The sequence below is a fragment of the Xiphophorus couchianus genome, chromosome 12 (genome assembly GCF_001444195.1).
Source record: "Xiphophorus couchianus chromosome 12, X_couchianus-1.0, whole genome shotgun sequence".
NCBI classification, from domain to species: domain Eukaryota; kingdom Metazoa; phylum Chordata; class Actinopteri; order Cyprinodontiformes; family Poeciliidae; genus Xiphophorus; species Xiphophorus couchianus.
Window position 1 is genome coordinate 21,233,870 of NC_040239.1, and position 13,572 is coordinate 21,247,441.

Sequence of the window (13,572 nt, forward strand, 5' to 3'; positions counted from 1 at the left end):
TGCTTCTTACAGGCCACTGCTGTCCATAAATGAAGATCTGACTTCGTGCAATGTCCACTCTGTTCCACGCAAGAGCCAAACTCAGCTGGTCTGGGGCTGAAGCATTGGCACCTGGTGTAGGAAACAACGGTATGGTCATAAGAATTTATCCTGATAAGGAAACAGATTGAGGAAAGAAACATTGTGTAAGTTATATTGATATACGTATGTAGTTATATCCAAATTTTCCCATATTAACAATAAACCCCAAATGTTACATTTATATAATATTTCATAGGGTGTAATGAGATTATCGGCTGTAGTGTTGAGTTACAATACCACAGCTGTTTATCTGTTATCAGATAAATACTGATAACAGTATTTATCAGTCTGTTTATTTTGCTGCTGTGGTCTTGCTAAAGTAAATGGACTGTGTTTGAGAAATCATCTCCAATACAAATATGAATCATACTATTATGAGCAGGTGGAAAATAGCCTGATTTATGTAGATGTCAAAGGTCACTAATGTCTGTTTTTGACATGGCATCTCATCCAGAGATACTATGAATCTATTTGTCTGCTTCTTTGATCAATGCCTTCTCATCTGGCCTGTCTGTCTAAGTGGCTTGCAGTTATGCTCTTTATTTTCAAATGATGGTTTGCACAGTGGTTTTAAAATCTTTAAATAGTTAGGACATTGGTTTATAATCCTACTTTAAATTTCTCCTAAACCTTATCACCTATTGACGTCTCTTGTGAATATGATGTTGTTTGTTCACTAGCAGATTTCACAGGCGTCTATGCTGAAGTTAGATAACACACAAATAGATAAGTATTAATTAGGTGACTTCTGAAGACAGTTGGCTGCACTGGATTGAGAGTAAAGGGGGCTGAATAAAGGCGCACTTTTAACTTTTCATATGTTCATTCATAAATCCTTTTTTTTTAACATGAAAATCTTGTAATATTTTCCTGGCATCTTACAATTATAAATTTAAATAAATAATATGTAAATAAATATATAGAAGCTGAAAAAAATCCATGGGAATGCTTTTGCAAGGCTTTGGGGGAATAAGGGCTCAGAAAAACATAGTGAAAATGTCGCTGCTTCACTGTGTTTCTGGCTCACTTAAGTCCCCATTAACCAAAACCACAGTTTGGTGTTCTTGTTAAAAAGTACGACCTCACAGCAAGGAAATCTAAGAAAACCACTGTAACGCAACTATGGGTGATTTTTAATGAGCACACCAACATTATCACTTCACACAGTGCTTTCCCTGTGGCTTAAATGTCTGAGCAGAATTACTGGAGCTTACTGGTACAAGTTCAGACAGAGTCCCACTAATAAGACGCAACACCTACTAATAAGCACTTTAGCGAAGAAATGTCTATGTTAAAAACCAGTGTGACTGTGCTGCTTTATCAGCACAGTCACACTCTCGTTGTGTCTCCCTTGGGGTTCTGAGCTGCAGTGAATTAACTTTACGCACTCAGTCCTCAGGATGCAAGCCAAACAGTCAGCCATCAATCACACCTTTAAGTTACACAGTGAGTCCTTCCAACTCTTCTCTTTTCCAACTTCCCTTAATCACTCAATCTCTTACACACATGAGGACGCACTCAAATCATTTCTCTTACTTTTGGTCTGTTCTCTCCTCAAGTCATGTGTCTGACTCTGTTCTGTTTAGCTGAGCTGCAGGCAGCAGCTTACTACCCCAGCAAACAAATCTAATCCAGTGTTTTAGAAAGCGCTCATGCAAGATGTGAGGGATTTCATTTTACACCTCCAATTGACTCCAGTGCAGCAGAACGCGGCTTGCATGTTAATTTTCTGTCTGTCACAGTGTTGACCATTAAAGTATGTGTTTTCTAAGCTCTTCTCTTATCTTTAAGTTTCCCAATTTATTTCAGATATTTTTCCTTTCTTTTTTCTGTCTTTGATCCTCCTTTGCTTGTTCATCTGAATTCCATCCCTGCCACAATTCGCACGAGAGAAAATAAAAAAGGGATGAAAAGGAGAACAAAAATGAGGGTTAGATCAACAGATAATATGAAAAGAATGTGAGTGGAATAAAAGCATATGTAAACTAAAGGAACAAGAGCAAATAAATCTGGGATGAGCTTAAAAACAGGGAGCGAAAAACGGGATGAAAAATCATGCACCATCAACGCTGCACATAAATTATTTAAAACACATTCCTCTTTTACACTTTTCTTCTACAAACTGTAAGTTTGTGTCTTTTCCTCCTCTGTGGGCTGAAGTGCTTTCCTGAAATGCAGTTCCTGAGATAATCAATCATTTGCTCTGAATTGCTAAGCAGCCTCACAGGACCTGCTGCTCCTTTGTGCCCATGCATACGTTTGTTCAGTCTGTATTTATGTGCACAAATGTGAGCGTGAAAAGGAATGAGCCGTTGTCCCAGAGGAAACCAGAGAAACCATGGTCAATACAAGCTACTGAGCAACAATCAGAAGTATGGATTCCTCAGAGGTGTGTGTGTGCATGGGTGTGGGCGTGCATGTGTGTGTCCCTGGGAAATGTGTGAGAATACAGAGCAGTACAGGTTTAGTTGAACTGTGCACACTTTGATCAACTTTATTTCCAGTAGTAAATAATTTGTTAAAGTGTGTAGAATTTATTTAAACTGCCAGTTAATGTTTTATCTTCCTGGACATCTCTGGATGCAAAAGAAAAGGCCACATGCTCAAACTAGATTATGCACGCTACCTTGTTTGGGTAAAATGACTGGAGCAGACAATCTTGGCTAGATCCTGTTCAGTAGAAATTAGTTTTTTATATTTTCTCAGACATTTCTATGCAACCAGTCCAAGATGATTTTCTACTGTGAGTGGACTTCAATAGTCACTCTGATTATTCCGGTCTGTGGTAAATTATGATTACAGTATTTTTGTTTTCAAAATTTCAGAATAATTTCAGAGATATTTTTATTGTTTCCTTCAAATAGAGATATATGTAAATATACTATATTAGTATGCCTCTCAACAAGTTAAAAAAAAAAGCTCAAATGAAAACATCATGGCTTTTATAAAGACTTCTGAAAGCTTAACTTACAAAAGTGAAGATAACTAAAGGCAAACATGTGAATATATTTAAAAGCAAAATATGCTTTCTTGAGTGGAATTGTGGGAAAATAAAAAGATATCAGTCAAGACATCAGGAAGATAAATGTGGGCCTTCACAAGTCTGTTTAACTCTTACATACAATTCCCAGATGTTTGGAAAGAAAACATAAAAAGCTAGATCACAGAAAGGTCTCTGTTGCACATCCTGTGGTCTGACTCAACTAAAATGAAAGTGTTTGGCCATATGCTCATCATTACCTTTGGAGGAAACAGTGGAACTCCAAGAACACTATCCCTACTGTGTCATACAGAGATGGGGGCATTATGTGTGTGTTCTGCTGCAGGAGGTAATGGTGTAAAGTCATGAAGGGGAAACAGTGAGCCCATCAGTAATAGTGGTCTTGCTCTGAGGTGATCCTTTTTGGATTTCTTCCAAAGTATCTCCAGACCGCAAAAATGTAATTTTCAAACAAAAACAGAAAACGAATGCATTCTTCAGAAGAGACTTTTGCAACTTGCGGCCATGTCTTCCCATAATCATTTATCTCAATGACCGGCTAATATCACAATAACTGATGATTTTACAGGAGTCATTATTTTTTTTATCTCACACTAAAACCATAGAAAATTTAATTCACTACTAGCTTCCCTCCATTCTGGTTGCTAAAAGACTCCTAAAGCTGAAGATGCTGCACATCAGTAGATACATCATAAGATGCTTACTTTTATTCCACATACATGAGGTGTTCCAGTCTGTGAGTTATGTTTATTTTTTCTGGACAGTTTTTTTTATATTGTCCTTTGCTTTCCACCTTAAGCCAGGACTTTTTTTTTAGTCAGTGATCACATCTGGTCTCTATTTAATCGCGCTCTCTGTATATTTTCAGTATTTTAACCTCACCCTCCCTTTGGTCCAGTTTTGTGATTGATTCTCGTTAGTTGTAGGTTTGATTCTTGTTGGCATCCTTGGTTTTGTTGCTCAAAAGTTTTTTACAAATATACCACAACAAATTTTCAATTACAGTCCATTTTTTCTAAAAAAATTTTTTTTATCTTAACATGAACAGGTCACAGTTACGAGAGGGTCATATCGTGACAGTATGTCAGAAAGCGTTTTTTTGTACTTTAAATTTACAGTTTTGGTATATCTATTGGTAGTGCAACAATCCAATTCCATTAAAGTAAACAGTATGTGGTCACACCACTTTGGATTGCATGCCATCATTATCAACACAAATCCCATTACCCGCACTAAAAAGATGCATTTTAAATGTTTTGACATCTCTTCCAATAACAAATTTGCTTGTTTCACAATTCAATTTAACAGGTTACAGGTGTAAAAGGGTTCAAAGACTATTTATGTTGGTTTTATTTTCACATCTCAAAATCTTGGCATTTTACCAAGGGTGTTTAAGCTTTTATATCAAATGAATTCTTGACTTTAACCACATCCTGAGAAGGCCAGCAGCTTTCTTTCCAAATAAAGCTCCACCTTGGGAATAAAAGGCTTTTGAGCAAATGCCTCTTCATAAATCTGGAGTGCAATTAGAACGCTTCTGAAAAAGAAAAAAAATTGCTAGGATGAAAAATTTATTGCTCAAAAACCTCCAAATATCTACAGTGATTGGGGGACATAGTGTAATTGAAGACACTCAAGCTCCAGCACACACACTTACATGCCCTGACCTACCTTTGAGCAATGCAGTGAGGATGGCAAGGTCAATGTCCTGATGACCCTCAGAGCCCATCCGGAAAACTGTTATCTGAGAGAAAATGAGAAAGACAGACGGGAATAAACACAAGTAAATGTCTGTTTTCCACACCAGCAGAAGTGCCAATAAGTGTCTTTCCTCTTGAACCGTCCTATTGTTGCTTTGGCAAGTGCATGAAGGCTTACAGCACAAAGAAAATTCAATCACAATAAGGAAGCCAGTGGAGTGCTTTCCTTTGCTGTATTAAACTCTTTCACTAAAAACACTGCTTCTGATGGAGAGAAGAGGAAAGAAGAGAGAAGAGAATTGATTGGGTGTACTGCACAAAACACCGGTCTCTTGTACTGTCTCCAGTCTCCACGGCAAAAAGACATCACAAAGCTGAAATCCAGTCGATTCGATGAGAGGAGGGCATGAGGGGATTTGAGATGAAGGAATCTGAGAAGCTGAAAGAAAAGCGTGAAAAAAATTGGGTATCAAATGAATGGGAACTCCTGCTTCTGTCCGGCACCGTAAACCATTCTTTTTTATTTGGTGTGTGCGCGTGCTTGTGTGTGTGCTGTTTCAGGGATTTTTGGGAATAAAAATATTTTCCTCATCATGTACTCGAAAGCTTCACTTAGCTGGATGATCCACTGATGCTGTGAAGTCACCTGCGAGGGGAAGCTGAGGAATACCCCAGTTTTTCAGGGCTTTTGAAGTCACAGTTGTTTGTTACAGTGCTGAGCTGCAACACACATGCAGGCGCACGCATGCATGTGTGGGCACATGATCCTATGTATGAATGTGTGAAAGGCACCTTGGGGAAGCTTTGTATGGAAGAATATGTGTGTTCTGAATACCTAATGAGCTATTCCTCTAATCCCTACATCCATCCATCTCCTCCCACCTCCATGCCTGCAGCCCCCGGCCCCGCCCCCTTTCCTGAATAGCTTCATTTTGTGGAGCTTCAGGAATCGGCAGGCTCTGCGTCTGCAATGGTTCCTTCCCTTTGGGAGATGCTGCAGTGTTGTGGGTTAAGTCTGTACACACGAAGCAGCAGTCGTCTCATTTATCATTTGTACGCCATGTGTATGCTGAAGGGATGTTGCTTTGCTTTCTGAAGGAATAGTGACATTTTGGCACCATAAAACCCAGGTGGTAGAATATGAGTGAGTTTTCATATGCATGTGTGTGTCTATACACACAATACAGCATCTCTTTGCTTGAAGTTCAACAGAGATTAGTCTGATATATTTAAGCATCGGTCTTCCCAGTCAGTTTTAGTGTTCATGTGAATGGTGTTGCCTTCTATGCTGCTGCTTTAGTTTCACAACACACTGCAGTTCTCTTTTTACACTATAGACATTGATACAAAAAAATAAATCTTCCTGTTATGAACAAGTGGCAACATGTTCATGAGAAGAGTTCAGAGGAAGCATGTGTGGTTTGACCAGTAGGGTATAAGCCTTAGCATTTTTAGGAATGTTTATGTAACTTTTGCGGTACATACACAAGGGTGAAAAAGCATTTGCCCCCTGTGGGATGATTCAGATGCACCACGCTCATTGCAGTTCTCATTTGAAACAGTAGATGCCACTTCAGAAAAAAATACACAACTTTAATAACACAAGTTGAACTCATAGGTCATGTTTTACTGCATGTTTTACTTCTCTCCCTGGGTCAAATGATGGATCGTTAGCAGGCCTCTGCAAAAACACTGAAATGCTGAGGAGGTTGTTACTACCACCAGGGAGAGATCAAAAACATGCAGGACAGAGGCCATTGAGGATCAACTTTGGACACCCCAGTCATAGGTGTTACTGTTAGATGTTACTTTGAAGTGTACGGTTAACATTTTACAGTGAATGGTGCTTTTGGGGGATATTCAGGTGTGCTTATGTAGAATCACCACTGCAAAAGAAATAGTCTTAGTGAGTAAACCCTTCTGCTTTTTCTGCTTCTTTAGCATCACTTTAACTGAATGCAAAAAGTTAGAAAAATAGAGATGTGGGGGATCAAGCAAAGTGACAGAGTCCACCCACTCTTTATTGGCTGTCCGTCTGTACTGTGGTTTTGTCACCAGACTTCCTTTCAAAGTAAAACAAAAAAACTGAATATAAATTTGATATTTTAAAACCTAGGATTTGCACAGAACACCTCCCACCCCTGACAGAGGCAGCATCCTTGTTTTTGGTGTTTGATGTCGTGAGGTCAACAAGGATGAGCATAAAATCCTCATTAGAATGCCACTTTGTGTCTGTTTTATCTGTCCTGACACATAGTGACTTTTAAAGGTTAAACCATGTGCATATATCTTTGTAATATTCTTTTGAGATCAGGGGAACAAAAAAAGACTGTTTCAGAGGGATGTGGTTGCTAGCTTACTCTTAATTTTAAGGGGATTTTTGTTCTTCAATAAGTTTTCATTAATAAAGATTTCTGTTCCGGCTATTTGCCCATTGTTCCCTGTTGTTTTTATGATCAGGAGTTTCCCTACACACGTTTCCTAAAACACACACGCACACTGGCAGGGTATTATTGGTTGCCTTCAGGACTAGAATTTAATATTGTGCAGTAGAAGAACAATAATTACAGAAGATGTTCAAATTTGGGTCTATTTTTAGCTCCCATATATGCCTCTAAACAGACACCTCTATTCCCTTTTATTCCTCCAACCATCTGTTGCAGACACTCATCTCACAGCTCCTCCCACGCAACCTTACTATTGGACCATCCAGTCCTTTGTCTTTTTTCTGTCTTCGTCGTCACTGTTCAGTTTATGCAATTACACCCTCAAGGTGACTCTTCGGGTACGGTCTACCTGTTATCACAGGGGAAGTGCAGCATATCCTCTGTGACATTGCAATTGAGCTGCTTTAATCTCGACAGTCCCCCAGAGACTCGCCAATGAAGGGGCGCAAAATGTAAACAGACAGATTTTCTTTTTGTTGTTCTCCGTTTCGTCCAAGACACAGGTGTTGAATAGCAGTTATTGCAAACAAGCAGGTTTACAGATGTGGTGGACAAGAAAAGGTTGCTTTTGTGTTGAACCTGCATGCTTTTCACATCCACACTGTAATTTCAGTTAAAAACAAACATAGAGAGATACAGTTATTGAAAATTTTCAATAGGATGTGGAAGATGAAGTGAGAAGAAGAAAAAATGAGGTTTGTTTTATGCAAAAGAGATAAAAGAAGGATGAAGCTTTGACTTTGGACTGGAAAGAACGGTGCAATCCTTCTCGTTGTGGCGTAGCTTTGAAGAAAGATTTCTGCATCTTCAGCATTGGTAATGTACAAACTTTACACATGCTGCACAGATTGAACTTCACACGTCAGTGGATCGAGCTAATTATAAAACATTTATCTTCATTTGATAGCCAAAGAGCCTACTGATCTTGCCACACATTCACAGACAACTAATGGCCAACACTACATGAGCAAGAACACTTTTCCAGAACACTGAGCTCTCCAAATCCTCTCGTGGACAATACTTGAAGAAGGTCAACTCCCACAAATCTCTGGCACTGCATTCATGTTGAGAACATAAGTGTAAAACATTCAAAACTACTTGTCTATTTGTTTTGGGGAAAATGCTAAACTGTCAAGATTTTTTCTACTGCCCAGTAAACAGAGGGATGCTCCCCTGCCAATAATGAACTGTTCTCTCCTTGTATCTCTGTTTGTGTCTTTATCTCTGCACTGTAGTTCTTTTTTTTTCACTTCTTCTCCCTCCCCCAGCTCGCAGTCCATTTAAATCACTCCTACTTTCCTTAATGTTCCTCGAACTCCTTCCTAGTTTCTCTTGTCAGGAAGGTTGAGGAACACCGTGGGCTGGAGAGTTCTCTTCAATATTTAATCCAAATTAAACATATAAGGATGATTCTATGTTAAATTATTTATAGCGCACTCTGAGATGCCAACATGGCCATCTTGTGCTCTCCACCCCCCACCACTCATAGGCAGGGGAGCGGGTGAAAAGAGGCGTCAATAGTCCAATAATTGGACAAAAAAAATGGCTTCCTACATTTTTGGCAGCAGCAGTTGACTGGTAATGCTAAAAGGAGCCCAGTCTTACAGTCCTGTTTATTCTACCTTTTGCAATGAGGATGGAAATGAAATGTGCCTATGCAGAAACATAATTTTTCTTTAGCAATCATCAAAATAGAAAAAAAGGAAAGCGTTTCACAATTACATTTCCTGTGGAGGTTTTTCTCATCACTGATAGGATGTGTAGTTATTTTCCCATGTCACTTCTTAAACAATGTAACAATGTATTTATTTGCTACTGGAAATCTGCCAAATGAAAACCTTATTGGTTGTGCAGGTAATAATGAATATCTGGAGCTGCAAAGAGCAATTTGAAGCAAATTTGCTGAAGGGGACAATACATCCTGTCTTCCCTCGGAGCCCCTTGGGATCCTCAAACCGAACTGGAGGTTGTTGCTGGAGAGAGGGATGTCTAGGGTTACCTGCTTGACCCTTTGTCTCCCTGACCCAACCTCAGATAAGTGGATGACAATGGATGGATGGACGGACGGGCGGACAGATGGATGAATGGAATTTGTGCCTATGTTACAAAAAAATGGATAGCCTGAAATTTTAAAAATCTAACAGATAAAAAGGACAAAGCTGTTTTCAAATATATCATGTGAAAACATGATATATTATGATATGTAGTACATATCAAACCTCCGACTGGTACACTCTTGTCTACATATCTGCTGTATCCTACATGACTTTGACAATGGCTTTCATAACAAGCACAACAAACAGAAATCTGCTGTTCTAAACTAGTAATTGTTCTACAGATGGATTTTCCCACATGAACTCTTTTCATTCCAGATGATAGATTGAACTCATGTCCATGACATGTTCTAGGTTGGAGACGTTGTACCTAATTCTGCTTTTAACTTTTCCACCATGTGATGCCTGGACCCTTCTCATGTGTTCTTTGGTCTTCACAATGCCGCTCACTAAGAATGTCCTCTAACAAACCTCTGACGCCTTCAGAAAACAGCTAATCGTTTTGTTAGATTTAAACCGTCAATCAATGAAACTTTATAGAGGACCTTTTACATAGTCAAATGTAACTAGAACTGCTTTATGGAGTTTTATAAACAGAAGAGCAGACCTTTAACTACTAGACACACAATGAGATAATCAAAATGAGTAAATCAAATAAATAGACAAATAAAGCAAAATGATCATAATCAACAATAAAAAGTGAAAAATTCATTAATTATAGAGGAAGAGGAGATGTGGAATGGTAGATTAGCGAGGAAACATGGGTCATATATTTAGATTTTTATAAAAAAAACTTAAAATAATGTAATAAAATTTACAAAAAACACTCAAGCAAAGATCGTGCATATTTAATATTATTGATAAATGATAAAATGTAACAAAAATATCAAAACACATGGCAGTACTTGCTTTGATCATTGATAACTTAAAGAGCGGCTAATTAATAAACTATAAATAGATAATATAAAAGTTGCTAAAGTTAAAATACATGGCGAACTATGCAAGATAACAAACTGATTCAAACATCAACTAAAAGCCAGACCTCTAAAGGCATTTGGCAGCGTGGGATTTTATTTAGGGGTGAAAGAGAAATAGACATTCACTTGAAAAATATCTGAAAAGCCATTTATCATTTTCCTGGAACTTTACAGGTGTAGCCTATGCTGCTTTGTCGGTCCTTTTGTATCGGACCATCACACAAAATTCGAAAAAAATTACAATAAGATGAAGTTTGAGGTTCTAATGAGACAAACTGAGAAAAGTTTGTGGTGTATATACTTTTTAAATAGTTAAACTACTAATTCAAAGCACATTTTTCACAAGATAAAGTATCCAACTCTTTGCAATACTGTCTGCTGACTTTTCGCACCCCAATAAAACACACACATGCGTTTTCTTTTTCAATATTAGTTTGCACTGTCGTTGTTTTTGTTGCTACCTGACATTTAGTGCTCATTTTCAATATGATAGTGGTAACACTCTTGTTAGTTCAGAGACAGGCAGTATCGGACTATCTGAACTTCACAGCTGTGACTGGCGAATGATTCACGCTCTACTGTTCTGCTGCTCTTGTACATGTCGTTCAGAGGCTCTGTCAGTGTGAGCATCAGTCACTTGTTGGAATCCCACAGAGGGTGAAATCAGTCCATTTACATGCTGCACAGCTATGACCAATTCAGGGCAACACAGGAAAGACTGTCTGTGAAAACGTATGTGTGCCTATTTCATATGCCTTGTCTCTGACCTTGTAGGATAGTACTATTCTAAAAGTAGAAGCACAAAAGGGAAATGACTTAAAATGAATAACAGTGAAGGGTATTACTTCAATGCCTTTTTAAATGCATGTCTTGTGGTTTTAGTGGCTCTACAGGACTCCTGCTATGCAATTTTGCAAAAAGTTAGATTTTAAGAAAATGCTAAGGTATGTGTATTTGCAATTTATTAACAGGAAAATTACAAAATCATTCGGGAATCCCTGAGCTAGCAGATATTTCCTCTTTTTCCAAAGACTTGGCTTAAACCTGCAAAGGCAAAAAAGCAGCAAATAGGCTGATATTGCTGCAGAGTGAAGACACAGTAAATGCTGCAGGCATTTTATGTACCATAAGAAAAACATCACGTTATTATCTGTGCAAGAACAATGGTGCATGTGGGTGTGTTAGAAAAATATACAGTACTGCAGTGTGCTGGTTCAGCAGTAGCACCCAAACACAAAACACAATTATGTTTCAGGTGCTTTACAGGAGATAATGTTGATTCTGAACTCTTTTGGTGGAGAGTTGCTCATGTGAGCAGTGAAAGAAATGAAGAACTTCATCCATGTCACAGGAAGGCCAAACATGTTTCTTCTTACGATTTCTTGTGATCAACATAATGAAACCCCAACAACAACACCACTTAAACATGGAAACAAAAGGAAATCACATCAAATATCTTATGAATCAACAAAATAAATGTTTTATTTTGCAAACTTAAACGTTTGCAGCTTCTAAGTATAACATTTTTAGAAGTATTCATTTAAAGTTGATGAAGTTTTATTGTGTTTTTTCATTTTGTCATTGAATTAAAACAAAAGCTGACCACAGTACAATCTAAAACATGCCAGACACCAACCCTGTTCGGATCTGAGTTGCCTGCACCATGGTATAAAATATATTGTAAGTAGATGAGCGACATGACCACACACAGTGTATAACATGACCTGTGTTTTGAGGTAAACAGTGCCAAAGGGATACAAGGTACAGGGCAGCTTGTCTCAAATGTCATCTGAATGCATTTGCATCTGCTTAACATACTTAAAGGACAAAGTAATATCTGTTATAATCCAAGTTTTACGATAAGAAAGCTTAATTTGTGCGGCTTACTTTGTCACGCGATGCTACATTTATCCAGCAAACACTACAGTGTCTAGGTGATCAGGGACGATGCCGTTTGCAAGTTAATGATGTGCGTGATGGCCTGATGTGTGTCAGACTTTGTGGTTTATTATTCCATTTAAGCACAGCCCGTTTAACTGGTTTAACTGCATCTGCAGGCATGAATATGTATGCGCTGAGGTGCTGTAATTGTGTCTATAATGAGCTGGGTTTTGCATGTAGCCACATATAAAGAGCCCAAGTGGAAAGGAAAATGACTAACCAGTTCCTTTTTCTTCATGCACTCCATGAGGATGATGAACAGATGTTGGGCCTGTGTGCGGCTGTATGTGAAGGTCTTCTGGATGGTCACCAGCAGCTGGTCTCTAAGAGACTCATTAATTATGCTGCAAAGAGAGGAAGGAGTAGGAGAAGAGGAAAAATGTGAAGGAACAAAGTCAGATCGATAGCTTGAGGAAAACAAGAATATTAAATTTAATTGTTGCTAAATAAAACCAAGGTAGACTGGGACTCTCGGGTCCAAGGTGAGATGTTAAACAAACTAAATATAGGAAGCTGTTGTAGCTGTGGTAGGTGAATTTCTAACTATTTGTTCTTATATTACTGTAATATGTGCAAATGTGAGTGCATACCCTCCCTCCTCTGAGTATTTGTGTCCAAAGGCCAAGATGTCTGAGGCTCTCCCGCTGCCATCACACACCACCACAGGGACTGGCGGAGTGTCCCTGAGGTACTCCAGCACAATGGAGATCACATTAGGGCCTCCCTCCACGATAAGAGCCACCACTGGTACGCCCTGGCCGATCCCTGCACAGGAGAGGCGAGAGGTGAGGAGTAATTTTAGGAAAAGAAGAACAGACAGAAACGCATATGGGGGAATACGAAGATAAAAATAGAAAGATGTCACTACTTCTGCCAGACTGAACCAATTTTTAGAAAAACCTAATAATTTATGAGCAACACGATTAAAAAAAATCATTTATTCTATCAAAACACTCTCATTACAGTAGAAAGTTTTTCAGAAACACTTTGTCGTATTCTTCCATAAAGAGTCCATATAGTGTATGTAACAACAATAATACACATTTTTGTTGTATTAGCAATATTTTTAATAGAAAATACTCACAGACACTTGGACAATAGTTCCAAGTGTGAACAGTCCAAGTGTAATGTCCAAGTGTCCAGTTGGATCATGTTGGAAAGCACTAAATGCAGCTGTGAACTGAGAGAACTCAGATCCCCTTTGGAACCATTTCTTCTTCTGCATTAGTTTAGCAGTCTGAACACATTCCATCCTGAGACAGTGAAGGGCCATCCACTGAAATAACACGACTTCCCTCAAGCAGCAGAGTTGTTACCTGAATGTCTCCCAGCTAAAAGCATTCTATAAACCCTGTTGTTTTTTTTGTAACT

At 38.5% G+C, this 13,572-nt stretch overlaps 1 protein-coding gene across 17 annotated transcripts in view; it reads right to left on the reverse strand.

Annotated features, from left to right (window-relative positions):
- Window positions 1-13,572, reverse strand: part of trpm3 (transient receptor potential cation channel, subfamily M, member 3) — a 154,311-nt gene that overhangs the window by 35,171 nt on the left and 105,568 nt on the right. For all 17 annotated transcript variants that reach the window (XR_003597459.1, XM_028032752.1, XM_028032754.1 and 14 more), the window contains exons 7-10: window positions 12,792-12,966; window positions 12,422-12,545; window positions 4,754-4,826; window positions 11-111 (exon numbers count right to left, since the gene is read on the reverse strand). Coding sequence is in view for 16 of the 17 variants with exons in the window: in XM_028032752.1 (XP_027888553.1) it covers window positions 11-111; window positions 4,754-4,826; window positions 12,422-12,545; window positions 12,792-12,966 (473 nt within the window). In the remaining variant the exon portion in view is untranslated. The remainder of the gene's footprint in view (window positions 1-10; window positions 112-4,753; window positions 4,827-12,421; window positions 12,546-12,791; window positions 12,967-13,572) is intronic.